Here is a 20596-nt window from a genome sequence, read left to right as displayed (position 1 = left end):
TACATATTTTTAAACATTAACAAAACTTTCCATGATTCGAAAAGAGCACATAAGTATACTTGGTAACAGAAAATACCATTTATTATACTAGGCATTATAAATCCTTCGGCTACATTTCATTGACTAAATTTAATGGAAATTGACAAATTTAGCCATTATCTTAATATTTACGGAAAAGATTTTCAATGGATGGAATGAAATAGAAAACCAGTTATAGGTTTGTTTGCCTCAAATTCCATGATCTGTGTCTCTTCATCCCCAAAATATCGTGAATAAGTAAAGGTTTCATTATTTTATACTTTAAGCTGTTAGGGTTCCGTTGAATTTAACCTAGAAATAGTGAAGAGCAAATAACACTTCTTAGAATTTGTTTGTACCCAGACAAGATTAGTTCATTCGGTATTGCATTATAGCATCCTAATCCAAGGGTATTGTTTCTTTTCGCTGAGAAAACATCCTTGTTGCAGCGTGTGCACTATTATTCATCGCACCGCCTCTCCTCCGTCAGCAACTGGCTGGCGCATGGGCGAATGTCAAAGAAAAGTCAACGCAAACAAGTTTCCATCGGCGCCGACACCAGCGGCCGGTTGAGTTATCGGGGCTGGGGAAAAAACAATAGACCCATTAATGTGCATCCGAGCGGCGCGAGCTTACTCCAAATAAACCGATCATCAATCGATCGGACTTTTCCCAGCCGACACGCCGAAGGACTCACGAGATCGATCGATCGATTCGATCCGGTGGATGCAACGAAGTTTGTCTTATAAATAAACCACCAGCGATGGATGGGGATGAGGCGGCGGCGAGAAGGTAAGGAAATAATAGCGCAAAGAGTCGGTACATTATCAGTCAAAAAGGCCGCGTCGGTGCGCACAGGATGGATCCCCGTGGAGGGGCATAAATCATCGACCAGTTCGCTATGCAAGTTCAATTCGCGCTGATAGCCTGGTGGTGCCCGCTCTTTTCCCTCCTCTCTTCCCCAATGCCTCCGCGGGAAGACCCTTGAACCATCGTTGGCCAGGATTGCCCTAATAATCCGTTAATTACTGAACCGCACGCTCCCGAGGATGGGTCCTCTTGGATTGAGGTCTCTCGCTTTGATGTCCGCTGGGTTGCGTTGGGAAAGGAACCACCATATCACAACGGCGGAGGGTAATTGATTTTTGCCGCTAATTTTAAACGGCGATAAGCAATCGGCCAAGAAGGAAATGATGCGAATGCATGAGGAGGCCGACGGATCTTTTCATCTGCCTTTGTGCAGGGCGATCAGTGCGAGGCCGGGTCGAGAGATCAATGAGGGACGAATAAAATTACGTAATCATTATAACAAAAATGCAAAATTTGTAAAAAACACAAAATGACTATTTATTTTATTAAGGGGTCATGCTAATTCGCAAGGCGATCAACGTTCGGCGCTGTCCAGCACGATGGCTTCCCATTTCCAAGCATGATTACATGAACCCAAATCTGGTCCAGCTGCTGTCCGCGATTAAGGGTGAACTCATCGTTCATTAGAGAACTTACAACCATAAGTATGGAGTTGAAAAATCCATTGCAGCATTTGGAATGTTTTTAAGCCATGTTGCAAAATTTATCTTCCAATTTTTATGTTTCATTTGAAACTATTTTTAAAACTTTGTTTCTCTCATGGTATTCAACAACAGGAGAATTAAAATAAAAGGAAGCTTTTTTTCGCAATCATCATTATCTAAATTTTATTTTAAAGTTTTGCTTTGATTAGTAGTAAACAATTGAATGAATTGTGATAATTGCCAAACACCAGCTTCAGAACCCTTCTACTTCTACCGAGAGGTCGTCTACGAGTCTTTGCTAGTAATATTAGCAAAACACATTTGCAAATCTCTTAGTTAAAAATAATATTTTTAATCGATATTAGAACTCGTAGTGCCGGTGAGCCGAGACTTCCCAGCTATCTGTCAGGAAACGCCCGAAATTCGTTGTTTTTTAAAGGAGTACAATGGTACAACAGGATGCCGAGAGAGATTAAACAAGCGCGAAATCTAAGGGAGTTTAAACGCCTATGCGCCGTATACGTGAAGCAGGAGGTCTGACGCTGTGCTTGTAATGTATTTAGTAAATGTTGTAGTTTTTGAGCCCCGTAGTATTGCATTTGTCAACACGGTCTTTGACTATGATGATGATGAGTAAAAAAATGAACAGGGACTTTTTATTTTTATTTTTATTATATAATTTAACTTAATAGAATGAATGAGTCTACATAGTTTTGAGACACGCGCGCGTAAATGAGGACAATTGGTGGACATGGCTGTACGAAAAGAACTAGTAGTATCTACACATCTCGCTGTAGTTGGGTCCCTTTCTGTTCTTGATAGTGGCACCACATTATCAACCAATGGTAATTGGCGGTGTGAACTATAAACAGAGCAGAAATACCCTTTTACACTCCGGAAGGTGGTGCCTCGTTACCTTGGGTGACTCGGCGATTTGCCTTTCGAGGTGATTGCTCGGGACCGTTGTATGGAAGGAACAAGATCAGGTCCCTTAAGTAGTACTGGGGGGTTTCACCACACTATCAACCATTGATAGCTGGCGGTGTTAACCAAAAAAAAAAGCGGTGTGCGAAAATACCTGCCCTACTCCGGAAAGTGGTCCCCTTTTGCTAGTTGGGAAATCTAAGATGTACCTCTTTGTGCAATTGATGGCGACCGTTGTATGAATGGAGCAGAGATGGATGCGATTGTTCTGGAGAGTAATGCCCCAATGCCCCCTCTCGTTTGATGATTTATATTCAATATCGCAAGATACTTTCGTCCCTCTCAAACCTATGTAGGGGTAAGCGGTGGGACTCATCATCATCATCATCATCATCAAAAAAAGTTTTAGAAAAACAAGAAATACAAAAAATATTTGTTAGGAAAATTCAACGAATACACAGCCTTATTTCAAGCAACGCACAAGTGTCAGTAAATTTTTTTCCCCTAACGAAGACAACTATTTCGGAGGCAGTTTTCTTCCAAGTTCCCGAAACAACAGCTTCCCAGGCGGGATTTTCACACGCTCCGCTTCCAAATGCACTTTTTTATGGCCATTCACGGGCCTGCGTCGCTTTCAGAACCAAAGGAGAGGAGGCGGGGTGTGAATTTTCCGGTTGTTCGAATGCACGGGGTAGTCGCTGGCGGGTCGACTGCCGGAGACGATCTGTCACCGCACCGCGATGGCACGGTAGGCCACCCTGAAAGGTTCCTTTCCTACGCCCGCCGGAGACATCACACGAAACGTGTACAGTGGGTTGCAAAAAGCAATGAGGAAAAAAAAAACACGCCCAGGTCGTGCGATCGCGTGTGGGGACACTCGAGGGGCTGGGTGAAGAAAATGCGCGAGGTAGCGAAGTTTTTTGTCTTTTCGCGCGCGAGACTTCCGAAGATGACAGCAAAAAACAAACGTCATACAGCGCGATCGCTGCGCCCGGGGAACAACGACGGGGAGGGGAAGGTGGTGGAGGAGGGGTCGCTTGTGAGTGTGTGGATACACATTATTATTATCTTTTTCATTCTTTCTTATGCGTGCGTGTGAGGTTGGTGGTTGCCGGCGCGACGCGGCGATGCTGCTGCTGTGGCTGCTACTCCTTTGATCTTTTGCCGGCACAACAAAACTGACGCCGTGTACAGTCTTAATTCTTTTTTTTTGTCTTTCTTCTTCCCCGGGACGGCTTGCAACCCCGGGCAGAGAAACCTTTGATGTCGCGTCGCGGTTTTCTCTTAATTTTATTTTTTAACCTCTCAACTTCCCATTCGCACCCTCACAAGCTTGTCCTCGATCTTGTCCCCCCCAAACGCCCCCCAGGGCCATCCCAAGCAGCAGTCGATAGATTCGTGCCCAAAACCCACCCCCATCTGAACCGCGGAATGATAGGATAGATCAGTAACCACCTTGTGGGAGGAGAAACGGGCGGCACACAGTGGTCCACTAAACGCCTCCGAAGGTGGGAAATTCGCAAAAGAAAAAACGGTATCCATAGGTCGGACGATCGACGCCGGAATGAATGATCGTCTCGCGGGGAAAAAGGGCCTCCCTCGCTAAGCGATTTCCGTTGGAAAATAGTCTCTTAATGGGCATTAAAAAGCATGTTCAAAGATGGGTTTATCCGGGGCGTTGATGCGATTTTCGTTTTCCCAATGTCTACCCCTCTTCTTCGCTTCCAGTGGCGGACAAGGCCATAATTCCACAACATAAAACACTCAATATGTAAAACGGTTGCATCCATAGACCGCTTCATAAATCACTAGGCCAACTATGGTGCAACGGCAAGGGGGACAGGACTCCTTGAAACACTACACTACCGAAGGCAACCGGGAAAAAAGGAAAAGCCAAATCCAGCGATCTACAGATTACTGCAACAAGGATGTCGCGCCGCACTCAAGAGGTCCTCTCCTGCTGTCGGAAGGTGTCCCAAAGCCGACACGGATCAGCGCCGCCGGTTTGATGAAATCCACGACGCTGGGAAAGCTTGTGTCACCCGCCAGCGGCAAACGGTGCTTTTGTGTTTTGTGTCCTCCGCCGTCCCATTCGCACGCACAGCTCTTCCCAAAATCCCAGGAATGATCTTTGACACCGTCGTTTCGGCTTCCTTTCGGTTGCCTCCATTTTCACACTCATGAGATGTTATTTTCTCCGGTTGGCGAGTCCTATTTCATGTCCGTATTCTGCCACCAGAAGTTTGCTTTCCTTTTTGTTTTCCTAGCGTCGGATCGAACGATCACACCGATTCCCGCTTTCTTCGGTCAGCGAGTTCCATGCCTTCCTTTTCTGTTACGTTTCGTCACATCTTTTTTTCGTGACCTTCCTCGTTGGCTGTTGCATCACCGCATGTCGGATCCGTTCCGCACATCTGGAAGCACTTTGCAAGGATTTGGAAGCGGTAGCGGAGAAACGGAGAAGTCGTCTGCCTCGATTGGATCGTTTCGTCGAAGGAACAAGCTGGCAATGTGAACCCGATGTGGTACGATGGATCGGAGGAGTTTGTCCAGCCCTTCCGGGCAAAACCGGCGGGGACGACACAGACAGTGTGGCTCGGACTAACCGGATACCAATAAACTAGGAATTAGCATTTTTATGAGTGTTGCTTTCGACCGACTCGCAATACCGAAGAAATGCAACACTTTCGGAAAGAAAACATTCCCCTTAAAAGGAAAAAAATAAATTCTTCAAAGGGAATCCTCCCGAATTGAACAGATTTTTCCCGTTACTTAGTAAAATTTATGACAAATGTTCTGAGAAGTGTTTGCCGCTGTGGCAATACGATGTTTGTGCTTTCTCTTAAACATTTAAGAAACAATTTGCGAGTGGTTACTTTATGTCTGTACCAAACATATTTGCAACTAGATCCGGCACGATCCACGCACAGACCAAAGACTTTTCCAAAATAATTGCTTTTTGCCCGCATGTCAGTTTTTATCTCGAATGATGGGAGTGATGGTGCATGTTTCGATTCTGTCGGTTAGATTTTACTATACTTGTTGCCGGAAGACATTCCTGTCCTTACCTGGGCTTATTTTATTGAAGCCGGTTTTTTTCCTACTTTCAATCACTTACAACATCCGGAGAAAATTACTATCTCACGCAAAACGCGACAACGTTCCGGGGGTGGAATTGTGCCAAACACACTGCACTTTTTCACGCGACCAAGATAGAGAGAGGGAGAGAGAATAAGAGTGCGTATGTGGGTGAAACAACCTGGGGGACGGGTACACGGGACGCGAGATAAATATGCCACGCTCCTAGACGCGATGCTGGTCAAACTTCATCTGGGTGGTCCCGTCGTGTTCCTCGTGCGAAAAACCGCGGGCCGCTCGTAGCCGGCGGAAAAGGAATCGGTTTTCCTCCGGGGCCGGCCGATAAACATTCGACGCCGCATCCGATGCTCGCACACAAACATTCGGAAGCGGCGGAACGAACGAGACGGAACGGCCACGGCGTGCACACCAGACGCACCCAGCGGTCTTCTTCGTGGCGCACACATGCGCAGTTCCATCACCGTGCGTCCTTCGCCAGCTCCTCTCCCCCACATAGAGCAGCTTGTTGCCAGCAATAGTTTCCTCTTGGCGCCACCGAGAAGGTGATAAAATTTACCTACATTGTTACGGCAAGCCGGAGCGGACACCGGAGGAAAAGGAGAACGGTGAAATGATGCTGCAAATGCATAACCTTCCGGTAGCAGCATGCAGCTACAGCTGGCGTGAAACTACATAATGGCAATAAAACATCCGAATGGGATCAAAATAGGTCAAAACGAGCATAAGTTGTAACATAAAATTATATGTTTTTAAATCTATGATTTTGTTTAATAATAAAAACAAAATGTGTAAATTTCTTATGTTATAAGAATCAAATATCTGGGAGCAATCTGGCATTGTTTACTCTTTTCATGTCTAAATTGAGTGGAACAAAACGTTTTAATTGAACATCACAAACCATATGATCCGTATTAGGCGAGGTACCAATGACAACTAATTAAAATTAACTTTTAAATTGAGCGTAGATAATTTTATCAATCGAGTCTTTGGTTTAGCAAGCAACACGGACAAGTGAAGTGTGGTAGACACAGTTAAGCAATGCCAAATCACATGAAAAAGGATTGCGGTACGCTGTGGGGTATAAAAATCATGTACAAGCTTTTTGAGATTTGTATGGATTCTCAAGAACAAATGTGACTGACATTGCTGGTAAGAAACGAACCGTAAAAACATACGCGTGATGAACGCCACACTTGCGTGTTCGTCCCACACGTGTGGAATGGAAATTAAATCACGGTCGCGCTTTGATGTGGAATCAATCATAACGCGTGCATAATCCATATTGATGTGAGGCAGAAGGCAAACCGGAAAACCCAATAGGAAAAAAGAAACTATCAAGGGTAAGGAGAAAGGATTCGTCTATATCGATTTTGTCGCATATATCTTTTTTTCCGTACAGAAAAGACTGGAATCTTTAAGATGTACCACCCCTCCAATAAGGATTCGGAAGCGATTATCTTTCGACGCTATTGTTGGAGACCGGAGCTGTCCGAGGCAGACATTTCTCCATCCGTCCATTGGCCCCAATGCCCAAGGATGAACGTAACCAGCAGGGTTCGCATTCTACGCCACAGATACGCGGGTTTGGGAAAGGTTGAACTCCTACCAGCTAAATTCGCGAGCAGAAAATTGCTCTGAAAAAGATACGAATAGCAAAACAAACGATCGAGTCAAACGACAGAAAATGCGTCTGATTGAGACACATTCGATTGGCAAACATGGGCGGCATGGTTCCTCCTTTTCCATGCCGCCAGCCGTTTTTACCAGTGGGGTTCTTCATTCAGGTTTTTTTCTTTCTCCACCTTGACTCGTTAATCTCCAAGGAACCCAAACCCCGTCCAACTACTCAGCCAGCTCGTTCGCGCTGCTTGATTGCGAAGAAAACGGACCAGTAGGGTTGGGGGGAACGAATACGACTGGAGGCGCGTTGATTCAATAATGTCGCCACGGTCCAGTGATCGGTGCAGTCTTTGCATGGCTTCCTTTGCCCGATTGGGGTTATGTTGGAAGAAAAAAGAAATCTTACGGCCGACCACCATTCTCTACGTTGCGGGTACGGGAAGGCAGCACAAGCAAGCGAACAAGACGATGGAAGGAAATTGAATTTTCGGCTGACTTACACACCTGTGCGTTTGGAACTAGAATGTCCGGGTGTGCCTAATCTTGATGAAGTGCTCCTATTGCATCGGAACTGGGTTCCGTTTTTCTTATTTCAGCATAGTCGCAGTTGTTAAATAATACCTTCCTTGCATCTAATCATCACAATTTCTTCAGTACAATGTGGAAATCCTGTACCACGATTCGTCAAAATATAACTTCGATTAGGAAGTTGTTTATTTGTTTTTCGCTTTAGAAATAATGAAAGCATTGCAAAGATAAATCCTTCCACAAACACCCAACACCAGAAACGGCGAAGGCAAAACCAAAGACAAATGCTTCTTTATCGTTGGCATAGATTTTCTCTAGATTGTTAATGCTTCCTTTTCTTTTGTCCTTCCTCCCGATATTGACGAACCCGAACAAAAGCGGAGGTAAAGCTCTGAGATTAGGTTTTAACGACCAATGTCGACCATTCTTGGCATTTGTTGCCTTGCCTAAGAAAAAAGTGATCCTCCGCCCATTTGATTGAATGTCGCATGTTGCAGAAATATTCAACAGGTAGTTGTATTGACACAGGTGTTGGCCAACAGTTACTCTTGAGCTATCAGGTGGCAAATCGCTTAGAATCTGAAAAGCTTGATTTACTAAAGTTTTACGTAAAACATTTTTCAAAACTTACCACTAAGAAAGCACTCTTGCTGCGGCAGTCTTTGTTGCATTCGATGGAGAGAAAAAAGTACAGTTCCAACAGGACCTTCCCCCGTTTACTTTATAACACAATACCGCTTCACTTTTCTTCTATTTCTGAATGGATTCGTTTTCGCCATCACTGGTTATTTGTTTCACAGCATCACAATGTGGCAAATCTGCCAGCAGCATTCTTGTTGCACCACGCGCGGCATCTTCCGTCCCGATCGGAGTTAGGCACACAATTTTCCAACAACGAACACGTCTGCATGATTAAACTTCTTCGGCTACAACAACTTTTCTCAACAATTGCTTATCATAAACGATAACAAATCACAATCGACAGCGTAAAAGGTGTCACAGTTCATGTCAGGAGCGCTTGCGGTTGTGCACCATTTTTGCTAGGCACACTGTGATGTTTCGGTCCTTGGCTATGATTGTCATACGCACAGGAGGAAGTTTGGATTCGGTATGCTACCGCATAACTGCCGAATCGTTGCTTACTGCGTCATGTTTCGTTGTTTTTCTGGTCTGATCTTTTGGCAGCTCTTCTAGGATGAGCATTTTACTACAGAGAAGCATTACTGTGTGATCTCAGCGCAAGCATCGAGCATAAGTTCAATGCGAACGACGATAAATCAAACGAACGCTGAACATCACTCGATTGCATAGTCAATGCTGCTACCGCTGCAAATAGAACAAAAAAATTGCGATTATTATAAGGCACAATCTCTACTTCACACATTTGACCCAGTAATAACAATTTCTACCCTTCCGACAAGTCCTTTCGAACGAAATGTCTACATTTCTCAGGCAACCGTATGCTTTCTACGAATTCCGTTTAAACGGGAGCAGCATATTTCTTCTCACGTGGGAAATTAGTTGAAGTTGAGGACAGGGAAAAGTAATCTTGTCTCTGCCCCCGCGTCCTCCGTTCAACCGCACGCTTTTAATCGCTGCGGGCGGACAAGGATGGGGCACACTTTGCGTGCGCCAGTATATTTTTAGGTTTAACATAAACAATTACAGCCGCCACAACGGCAGCACCAGCGTTATGACCCTGCCGCTCGCTTACCCGTCTGTTCCACACACCGCCAACTCTTCTGCTTTCCTGCTCAAACACACAAGTTTCCGGGAAGGCAACCTCTGGAGGAAAGCGTAAGCGATCGGTCTGGTTCGGGCCAAAAAAAGATCCAACAGCTTTTGCTGGCCAGCCGCCGATTTTCGAGGCCAAAATATTGTTGAAGCCCTGGAGATAACTATTTTCGTCTCCAACGATTGAACGTCTTTTTGGTGATCGTAGTTAATAGTGATATCGTTTGTTTACACCCGACGACAGATAAAGCGCCGGATGACCAGAAGCGATCGTGGAACTATTTCGGCGGAGCATCCGACATTCCTTTTGCCATCACACGCACTGGTCACTCGATCTAGCTGATCGTTGATTGTTACCTTTCCTCTCGTACTGCTGGTAATGGGGATGTCAGTACCGTTTTCCCAAATCTTCGCCGACTGCAAGGGAATTCGATTATGTCTACTGCCGGCCTTCATTGGGACTGTCGAATATGTTCACTTTCACCAAATTCATCTCACTGAGGCCATGGTTGACGGCCGACTAGATGCCGTTTGTGACCGCTCGTTTTCGGAAGGCACCATTGCAAACGGTGAATCGGGTATCGCAACTTGGCCACGTTAAAAGACGCTGGTGGCACGTTCACGCGCGTATTGAAATGCTGTCGCACCACAAACACCAGTTTTTAACAACAGAATTCTCCCGCTTTCTAATGCACACCGAGCGCGAGCATCCGATGCCAAAAAGGAGCAAATTATCAGTAAAATTTGTGACGTACGACGGGAACCACGACGAGCAGCAGCAACATTCCTTCGCTTTGCCTAAACTTTTCCGACTGACAGCAATGACAGATAGCTCGAAGGTTTATGAAATAAACTTTTGAATGGGCCGAAGGTGCAGAAACCTTGGTTGATATTTTGTGCTGAAATAACTAATTTGTCAATAACTTCATAATCGGAAGCGATTTGTACATGTGACCCCTCAAATGAAAAGTCCTTTCAAAACACACAACTTTGCGTACAATAATTCTATTAATATTTTCGTCATTTCTCTTGAAACTGGTTTGAAAAAGTCGACCTATGTTGGATGTGCAAACCTAAACCAGCGACCTCGGAGGTTGAATTTCCATACGAGGGAGGGAGAGAAAAAATGTTCAAACTATTCGAAACGGTTAAAACTACCGCTAGACTGGGGTTTGTTCCCGGTTGACAAAAATTCTAAATTTTTGCAGCTGTCATGTAGTACCAGCAAGTTTTTCCATGGCAGATTGCTGGGACTCTTGCTGGAACTACATAGTACCAGCAACAATGTCAATTTCTGTCAACCGGGTTTTAAAAAAGGTCATTTAAATCGGTAGTTCAACGGGCATATCACGCTATTCTATACAAAAATGTTAAATGAAATGTAGAGTCAATTAAAAAAATAACACTACATGAATTTTACTCAAGTATTACATATTTTGGCAGTTTCAAATCCCTATCTTTTTTTCACACAATAATTAAATTAGAATATAGCATTCCAGAACTATTCAGAACGAGGCTGCGGTTCAAAATCGGATCCTTACGACCTGTGTACTTCCATTTGTGTTTAATTTGTTTTATGAAGAAGCATACAAATTGTAAGATACCTAATAATTTCGTACAGAATTTACAGTTACAATTTACTATAACATAACACAAGAATAGAATACATTGTTTTTTTGATACATTCTAAGCAAAAATTGCTCCAAATCAATATCGATGCGACCTTTACTCAATAACTTGAATGACTGTTTGGAAAACAAACACTGCAACGTGCCACGAGACGAACCGTTAGAATAAGATCAAAACAAATGGCGGTAGCTGCAACAGAACCTGTAGTTGCACATCTAACAAGTGCATTACCGCACCTCCTCGTAACACGCGTATCTTCTACAGGGGAACGTTCCCGGTCTCTAGATGCACCCCGCAGTGCATTGACATGCCCTTTTTAACCGACTGCACCCTTCACCGTGTGCAGGCTTCGGTGCACGTGAGTGAGTATGGCACACGGTTTGCAAAAGAAATCGACGCGTTTCCTTAGCATACCACGCGAGTGCGTGCACCGTTTCCTTACCGTGTATCCTCGGCATGTCTAGGCGAATGAAGTGCGGCCCAACCGGAAGGCTCGAGGCGTCTGGCTGGTTTGTTTTATTATGACTCGTTGCCAGGCCAACGGCGGGGAGCCAGCTCCTTTTGGACCCTTATGGAATGGAGCTCGAACGCTATCCTTCGCAGTCCTGTTATAGAACAAAACTGACCAAGACGACGTTCGCGAAGCTACGGTTAAGGATACGATAAAAAGGGCCCAACGGGAGAGCGGTCTGTTTAGTTGCAAATTATTCGTCTACCAGGCGTGAACGCACGCGAACTGCACAGTGCAAAGTTAACTACAGTTTATTGACCCATCGTGCACCATCAGTTCGAACGGTGTACCGCACTTCTTTCTTGGTGCATCAAAGTTAACACGTGACAATAGTTAAAATTATGGCAATGGCATCAATTCTTCCTGCCGCGACGGGCGTTGGCGAAAGTGATCGTGTAGTAAGTGATCGAACAAATATTCTCCAATTCATTATTATGTTTAAATATATGAAATCAGCACAAAACCCCGAAGAAACGAACATGAAAGGATGTTTATGAAACAGATCGATTTACAGCGAAAATCAATATCAAATCAACAAGACGTACGTACGTCGTTACATGATGATGTGCAGGAGCGTGAGGTTCTATTTTGTCCACGCATACATCCCCTACACATTGAAAGGAAACCTATTAATTCAAGGATGGGAACTGGCAGTATGCGTCATCCTGATATCTGCCAGTTTTCCATTATTTATGATCAGCGATATGAGTAATACGTACCTAGCACCGATCGTGTGACTATTTTTTATTAATATCCTTGGATAGTTACTGTTACCCGAATAGTTTGAAAACAGTTTTCGTTAGTGCAAAACAGCAAACAACGAAATATCACTAACAACTGATTAGTCCGCAAGCACGGGTTACGATTTATCCGGATCAATCACAACGCCAGTGGACCGCGTGACACGGACGGTTAATAAGTCAACCGTTTCGTGCCAAGCGCCTCACTTACCTTCGCAAGTTGTGCGGTGTTCTGCTTCGATGGCGTCATTTTGTCACTGAAAACGTTTTAAGTTTGTCTTCAGCTGCTTCTTTCGATACATTTACACCCTGTTTTCCTAGCGACGTTACCACCACTAAATCTCTTTTAATTCTCACCAATCCGCGCACGTGAAACAGGCAAACGAGCAGAAAACATGGACCGAAGGAACTGTAGGCAGTGTTCTATCTGCATGCACATGTGACAGATTTCTCTCCCCGCGCATTAATTGTTAACCGAGTTGCTGCATTTGTTCCCTTCTTCCCAGTCGCCGGCCGGCCGATGTTTGATGTTTATGAATGTGTTTGCATTTATTTCGGTCCATCGATTGCGCCAAAGCCGCCAGTGATGCATTGCAGCTTGAATCTTGCCCTAGGAAGGGGGAATAAATACTCCCTTCTGTATGGTTTAACTTTTTCTGTTCCGTGTCCTTTCCGAGAGCCACGGGACGAGATCGATGCTGGCGTTTTTCCATCGCCTGTTTGTGCGTCTTGGCTTCATATTTACCGCGGGCGCGTTTGTGAAAGGGACTCGAATTACGCATCGGGCTGGGCACGACGAAAACGGAAGTGAGGTGTTGGAAGGGCGGTTGTGTCACCTAGTAAATGCGGCCCCCGAGGGGTGCGTACGCCCCGTGTCACCCGACACCGCACCCAAGCTTGCCGAGGGCAAGACCATCGAAGGGCCAGACAAAGAGCGTAAGATCGGTGTTTTGATCAAAGCTGAAGTTTAATTTTTGTCACACGTCCACCGAATGGGCCGAAAAGAAAGGGACCGGAATCGAGGTAAACGGAGATCGAAAAGTAGGTACTAAAGTAACAAGGACATCCTGAGCCTTGGCTCAGGCTTTACCAGAGCGTAACCACACATTGAAACATTGGAATCAAATGCAAACAAACTTAACTGTAGAGGACACAAAGCCAGAGCGAAAAAAAGGATAACAAAGGGATTTTTTTTTACTAAATTCACAGGGACGTGTCGTAATCCTTCCATCGACCGGTTGGTAGCAAATAGTAAAAAGTCGATTTGTTTTGGAAATCGAAGTGACAATAGCAAGTGTAAAGCGTTGGTTACGCTGGGTATTCAAATCGAAGAAAGCCTACGCCTACAAATTGCTTATTAAAATTGTAATACGAACAATAAAAACAAAATCCTACATATTCCATCAAAGACGAATAATACAGAAATACTCTTACCAATACGTAATCTACAATGTTTCACGTTTACGATCTCGGTTGCCCGATATAATCCTGCTTTTGTGAAGCTGGGATGTGATGGAAAATCTATAATCGTACCGTCATAATTGCATTATGACAGTGTTGAGACCGGGGAAACAGTTATTACAAGAACCGTTGGCACTATCGCTCGCTGCTTCCGGAACGAACCAGCGCGGCTAAAATCGATCCACCTAGCAAAAATTAGCAAATCTGGAAAACAAAAAAACAGAGCTCGATTCTTGTGAAAACTAGATGAATAACAGTATCTGATCGTCCATTGATTGATTGACCTTTAATATGTTTGAGTTATATGTAATTATCCACGTGCTAGTAAGAATAAAAATAAAAATAAAAAGATCTAGATCGATCCACCTAGCAAAAATGAGCAAACCTGGAACACAAAAAAACAGAGCTCGATTCTTGTGAAAACTAGATGAATAACAGTATCTGATCGTCCATTGATTGATTGACCTTTAATATGTTTGAGTTATATGTAATTATCCACGTGCTAGTAAGAAAAATACAGAGAATACCGAGGATGTGTTAGCAGAAATTTCTGGAATTGGAATCTAAGGATAACATATCGTAAGAGAAAGCAACAAAAATTAAAACATATTTCATAAACATGTTTAAATGTGTTATTATATCCATCTCGATGGATCGCTACACGAAGATTCTTGCTTCAATATATCACTAGAAAAATTTGAGTGCAATACTTATCTTGCGAAACACGAGGAAACATTGTAACAATCCCCTATTTGGACAATTTATGCTCTATCCTATCCCTTGGTTCATGCTCATTCAAACGCATACCCTATTGCGTTAAATCTAAAACTCAATCCTTCCCCAGTGGTTGGCCCCGAATGGTATGAGCTGCACGGTACGGTGCCTTCCGGATCCGAAAACGCACCCCTGTTGTTGGCCATCGTAGCGAGGACAAAGTCGTTAGCGTGCAATTTTTGCGTTTTCCAATCCCTCGATCGTTGCGAATGCTTTTCTTTCTTTTCCCCCCTCTCCGCTTGTGTCTAGGCTTAGTTTTGTTGTCACCAACGAAAGTGACGGTAATCCCGTCGACGTTTACTGTTTTCCCATTCGAGCGAAACGACGAGTCCTCATTGCCCTCGGGGATAGGGGAATCCAGAATGGGTTTCCGATGCTCTGTGCGCCTCGTGTTGTGGCCGGTGATACCGCGATAAGGCACTTCCGTTTTTAATTGGCTCCGATCGGGTGGCTGCCACGGAGTTCTGCACAATTTTGTAATGAAATTAGCATTAAAACTAGACCTCCAGCTTTCGGAGGGACAGGTAGAGTGTACTGGAAGGGCCCAGCATCATAGTTTCATCGGAGGGCCCTGGGCAATCGGAAGGAAATTAGAAAATCGTAAATCCTTAATTGCGTTGACTTTCTGATGCAGGATTGAGCTTGAAGTAACAAATTTGCTTGTTAGTATTCATCAAAACGATCAATGCATTGTACCGTTTGTAATCCGGGTGACGACAGGGAAACTAACACTTGCTCCTCCACACGTCTTTCTATTGCAGCTCAAATCTATGGACGCCAACCGGTACGCGACGAAGAAAACCATCGCCCAGGGGATGCTGGACATAGCGCTCCTAACGGCCAATGCGTCCCAGCTTAAGTACATACTGCAGGTTGGCGAGAAGCACGAGTTCTACGGTCTGATGCTGACGCTAATCAGCATCTCCATCATTCTGCAGGTGAGGAGCGGAAGGTCGGTCGCACGTAGCGAAGGTTCCGAGATCCGGTCGGGGGATAATCCGTATTAGGTTTATCTCCCGCGGATTTGGTTCCTAAGCAGGTGCGGACATACTAGAATGGATATGTGCTTATGTGCTAACAGTTCCTATTAATACCCACTCATTCCAAATCCCTTTACCGGTGCCATATAACCTCCCTTTCCTTTTGAACCCCGGTTGGTCGGATGGTGATGATGGTCCACCAGGTCATAATGGGTGTGATGAACCTTAGCCTCAGTCTACTGCGCGACTGTCGGCTACATTTGCCCGAATACCATCGGTCGGCAAATGTGATCAACTACATCGTCACCGGAATGGCCGTACTGGTTGCCATGGTGAACTTAATGATATCCGCCTTCGATCCTAAGATACTGAAATACACGCTTGAATAATAACGCTCTGGAATAAATTCTATCTCCACCCGTATTGGCGACAATCAACTAATGACTCAATGCCCCTGCCAATGGTCAAAAATTGTTTTATCCAAAAAGCATAGATTTCTCTTATGCGCTAGGTACCAATTCTGAACAAAAATCTCGGAATGAGATTGGAATGATGAGATCGGAATGATTACACACCCTAATAATTAGCCCGTTTGGGGTGTTTGGTCAAGTTTTGTAACAAGTTTCGGGTATCACGTCTCAATTACGGTTGCATTCATTGATTCACGATCAATTTTCTGACCACACAATGATTTCATGCACACAAGGGTTGTGTAATTTGGTACGGAAGATTCTCGCCTTCAACGCGACGCCCTTTGTTATGAACTGAATCCAGCAAAAGAATATAGAAAAATCGATGAAAGAAACCCCTTGTGTCTTCTCAAAGAGTAAATGCCATTTTTCCGGTCGAAAACTAATCGATGCCACGGGTTCACGTGTCCGGAAATTCTAGATGACGAACTCCATGCAACCAGCCATCCAACCGTCCATCCCATTTCCGCATACTACCCTCATTTGTCCTTTCAATCCAAACGCGGACCAGGCAGTGTCCATCAAACGGCCTCACACTTTCGTCTGTTCGTTTCGCCAATTTCCCTCGCAGATGTTGGTCGGCATATTGTTCGTGGTAATAGGTAGCTTGAACATCAATCGCAAACCCGACCAAACGGCCGCAATCGTGTTGAATGATATCATACTGGTGCTTATATTTGTCATCTCGCTGATCAATGTCATCATATCCGGTTTCGGGATCGAGTACTCTTCGCAACCGCTTCGTCTGCTTGACCGGGTTGCGGCTCAGCCAGCGCAAATGTCAACCGGCCAACCGATGGCCGGTTCCTTACGCGTTACACCTTAATGATAGCATCATGGTACATATTCCTTCCGGGCCTATCGTCACCTCCCCGTCTAATCTTCATCCGACCAATGATTCATGGCCTGTTGCTGCCGGGCTTGTTCTCCATCCAAAACAAACCACGAACAATTCCCACCCTACCCTACCTGTATCACGTTCCCAAGCGACACACTAACCTGTAACAAACTCAATCATGGACGCACTGATATTGGTGTTGCCAGGTATCGGCTGCCCTGCTTGCTGTGATACTGACAATGGTCAATCTGCACGGTGGGGAGTTGCAGCGGAAGGTGGCTAACATTCTGAACCACTTCTCGCTCGGGTTCGTCGTGGTGGCCCTGTTCTGCGACATCATCAAGATGAATTTTGGCCTAGACCCGGCCATCCCGTACGTTCACAACTAGGGCGATGATCCTACTCAAAGAAATCAAATCCTAAGCCTTGCACTTACCTTTGCACATGCTCTTCAATTTTCCATCTCCCCGGCGATCCATCCATGCCGTCTATCCCGTCCGTCCGTATTCCCTTAAATCACTCCCTGCACCGCTGCAGATCGTTCAAGGAATATCGTGTATCCTGCTGGCCAACTACAATATCAACAAGGAAACGTCGGTCGAAAGGGCAAACGCGGTGCAGAACTTTTCTCTCGGGCTCAACATGGCCACCGTGGTCGTGAACATCATGATCAACGGTATGGAGGTGAAGCACATGGATGACGTCGGTCCAGGACTTGGCTTCGAGAGCACTACTAAGGGGGTTTAGAAAGCCTCCCGGAATCGACTGGTGGTACAAACGGTTTCCCCCAAAGTTCTCCGTATGCTAAACCATGCGCCTGCTTCATTAGGTTTAGAGGGAAAAGAAGAGAGAAAATAATTTACAATACAGGGTTGACTAAAATAAAACGAATGGTTTATGTAGTTCAAAACAATTCTACCGCGAGTTTTGAATGTTTTTATGATGTGCTCCGAATACTACAAGGTACAAAAGCTACTGACGACACTTCCTGAAATTCCTCTTGTTTGATTCTTCGTGAGAAAATTCTTCAATTCCTACCTTTCAAATCCATAACTCGACACCTGGCAGCACTAATTACAGACTGATGACGTTAATCACTGGATATTAGTTGTTAGGTTAGGAATTTCTATTTATTTTATAATTACCGGTAACAGAGTATACAATATTTATGTCAACTGATTAGGCTGGAAATATTTTGTGGGGGGGGGGGGCACACATGATTAGCTTTGAAAAAAACATTTATCATGTTTTAGTATGTTTAATTTTAACCATAAAATTATAATTCACACTATTGTTTGGGCATACAACACAACATACAACAATACAACAATTTAACATTACGTTACACCACCGATCATCGAAACGTTTGTTATATGTTTCTATGATTTAGACATTTTTAGCTTTACGCTGTAACACACAATATACAGAATACGCCATGTTGAGAATCTACAGAAAACAAATAAAGAAAGATTATTTGATGTGAAGCATTTGATAGCTACTTTGCTGTTTGTCTCACCGTTGTAAATGCGGGTAAGTTGAAGTTAAAATACCCATACGCTGTAGCTGCAAACGGTTTGTTGGTTCTTATCATGAACATTTGCACACGTTTCCGGTTGCTTCTCTTCATCGTGTACCAGTTCGACGAGTAGATGGCATTGGTAAGTGCGTAACTTTTCAGAGCCACTTCATTACCATAGTAGCATGGGAGCCCAATTTGCATCGTCATGGACATCATATAGAACACGTTCATGAGCTTGCTAAAGTCGTTGAGATTGAGCTGTTTAAAGAAAATAAAAAGAAAAATGTGTAAAATGTTCTCTTACAAACATGGTGCGGTGGTATCGAGGACATTTAGAGCTTCCGGCTCACTTACCATAGATGATACTTGGTATGCTGAAGCGCAAATCACGAGACCGCTGACACTGAACTGCACAAAATAGGCAGGAGAGAACAAGCGTTCCACCTGGCGCAGCATGCTGTAATTGGAGGTAAACCATATAAGATGCATGCTTTGCATGATGCAGATTGCTTACCGATGGATTTTGTTATAGTGCTCTACCAGTGGTATAAAAGATTCTTCAAACTCCTCCGATGTCTTTAAATCACGGAACCGTTTGGCTAGCAAATCCAATTGAATGCCAATCATCTGCAGCAGATAGCAAAGCTGTGTGTCGCCGGCAGTATTCAGTAGCATGTGAAAAAACATGCCGAAACTTTGATACGCGAATATCGTGTAGTACGCTACACGTGCTTCCTCTCCGTACGGTACTCCAAAGAACCAGGGAAAGAAGGGCATACGATACTCGGCACTGAGGAGAGTGCTACCAGTCCCGAAAGCCGCCATGTGGCTAACAAAGATGTACACATAGTACAATCTGTTGAAACCCAGCAAGCTGTTCTCCTGCAGTCTGCGTTCATGGTCGTCACGTGGTTGAAACGAATGTCCAACGGTTGTCTCGTACAGCGACCATGTAGTGGAGAAATTACGATAGATTGTACGGGTTTTAAGACACATGGCCGTTTCCGTGAGCACGATGTACATGATGTAGAACACCAGCTGCTCGAATGTTTGCGAAAAGAACACATTCAACACCAACGCGCAAAGATACAGCGCCATGATGAACGTGTAGAACAGGTAGCAGTACACCCGGTACGGAAAGGATTTCCCGACGGGTGCGTTGAAAAATCCGCACAACTTCCAGGCCCACATTGAGAAGCGAAGAGGAAAAATGAACCGTCTAGTGTCGTACATAGTTTTATGTTTTCTTAAAAAATGTTGTTTAATTTGCCACTGCCGAATAGGTACTGAGGCAATATCCCTTTCGAGGCGATCAAACGGTCAGCGACCAGCTAGTGGTAAATTATAGAGTCTTTGTTATAATTACTGGTCAAATGTTATAATTACTGGTCAAAAGAGTATGAGTCTCGATGCAACGAAGGAAACTCAATACTTTCGAAATACGTGTCCTGTAATAAAATTAGAGTTTTAAGTCGAGTACAAATGAGGCATCTTTTCTAATTTCTACTCCTATTCCTATACTCATTTCTGTCCAACTTCCCATGGAAAAACTCGTCGAAACATTATTTCTTTACCGAATTTAATTTGAGGTCTATCGACAAAATAATATAAAATGTGTAATGAAGTGTTCAAGAAGTTTAACGTCTGATATAAAGTCATAAAAAATCTTACAATTCAAAGGGTCACTCAGAGTTTATCTCTAGATTTTTCACATGATAATTTAAAAATTCAGGATCTTTCATTCACAGGATTTTTTACTTGCAATCATCGGATTTTTGTTTCAAATAACGATGTACTTATCTTTTGAACCATAAAGGTATACCATTAAAAACTTTCCTCTAGAAGCAAAAACACCTGAAAATATTAATTACGTACAACGAACATGTGGAATTTCAGCAAATGCAACGATAAGAATTAAAAAAATTGAACAATTTAAGTTAAACATATTGGAAATTTATACAATATTTCAAGGCAAATCAAATTGTTAGCATGTCTTTCCAGTTTCCTGACACAGCAAAATATTTCACAACTAAATTATTACAACTTTGGATGCTATAATTAGTATCACTTGAGCCACCGCCGTGATCGATACCAACCGAATGTCGGAATGTTTGTTTTTCCATGTCAAACCACCGACACGCCCCGATGATTTAAAACAGACCAAACATGAAATTAAAACTTGCTTATATAAAAGCCTAAATCGTATCGAGCGGTTACACATAGGCGCGCCAGTTTCA

General features: G+C 44.0%; 2 protein-coding genes across 2 annotated transcripts; one reads left to right on the top strand and one right to left on the bottom strand.

Annotated features, from left to right (window-relative positions):
* Nucleotides 1-11918: 11918 nt before the first annotated feature.
* LOC131284425 (ninjurin-2) lies at nt 11919-16828 on the top strand. The gene is made up of 3 exons (XM_058313283.1): nt 11919-11975; nt 15314-15490; nt 16574-16828. The coding sequence occupies exons 1-3, from the start codon at nt 11919-11921 to the stop codon at nt 16826-16828; spliced, it is 489 nt and encodes a 162-aa protein (XP_058169266.1).
* A 1398-nt stretch (nt 16829-18226) lies between these two features.
* Nucleotides 18227-19592, bottom strand: LOC131286200 (odorant receptor 94b-like). The gene is given in 3 exon segments (XM_058315123.1): nt 18227-18286; nt 18357-18816; nt 18874-19592. Coding segments are annotated over 3 exon segments (1239 nt in total).
* Between the last annotated feature and the right edge of the window lie 1004 nt (nt 19593-20596).

This window comes from Anopheles ziemanni, chromosome 3 (assembly GCF_943734765.1).
Source record: "Anopheles ziemanni chromosome 3, idAnoZiCoDA_A2_x.2, whole genome shotgun sequence".
NCBI lineage: Eukaryota > Metazoa > Arthropoda > Insecta > Diptera > Culicidae > Anopheles > Anopheles ziemanni.
Note: the sequence above shows the minus strand (reverse complement) of the source record. Positions and strands in the feature narration are given on the sequence as shown.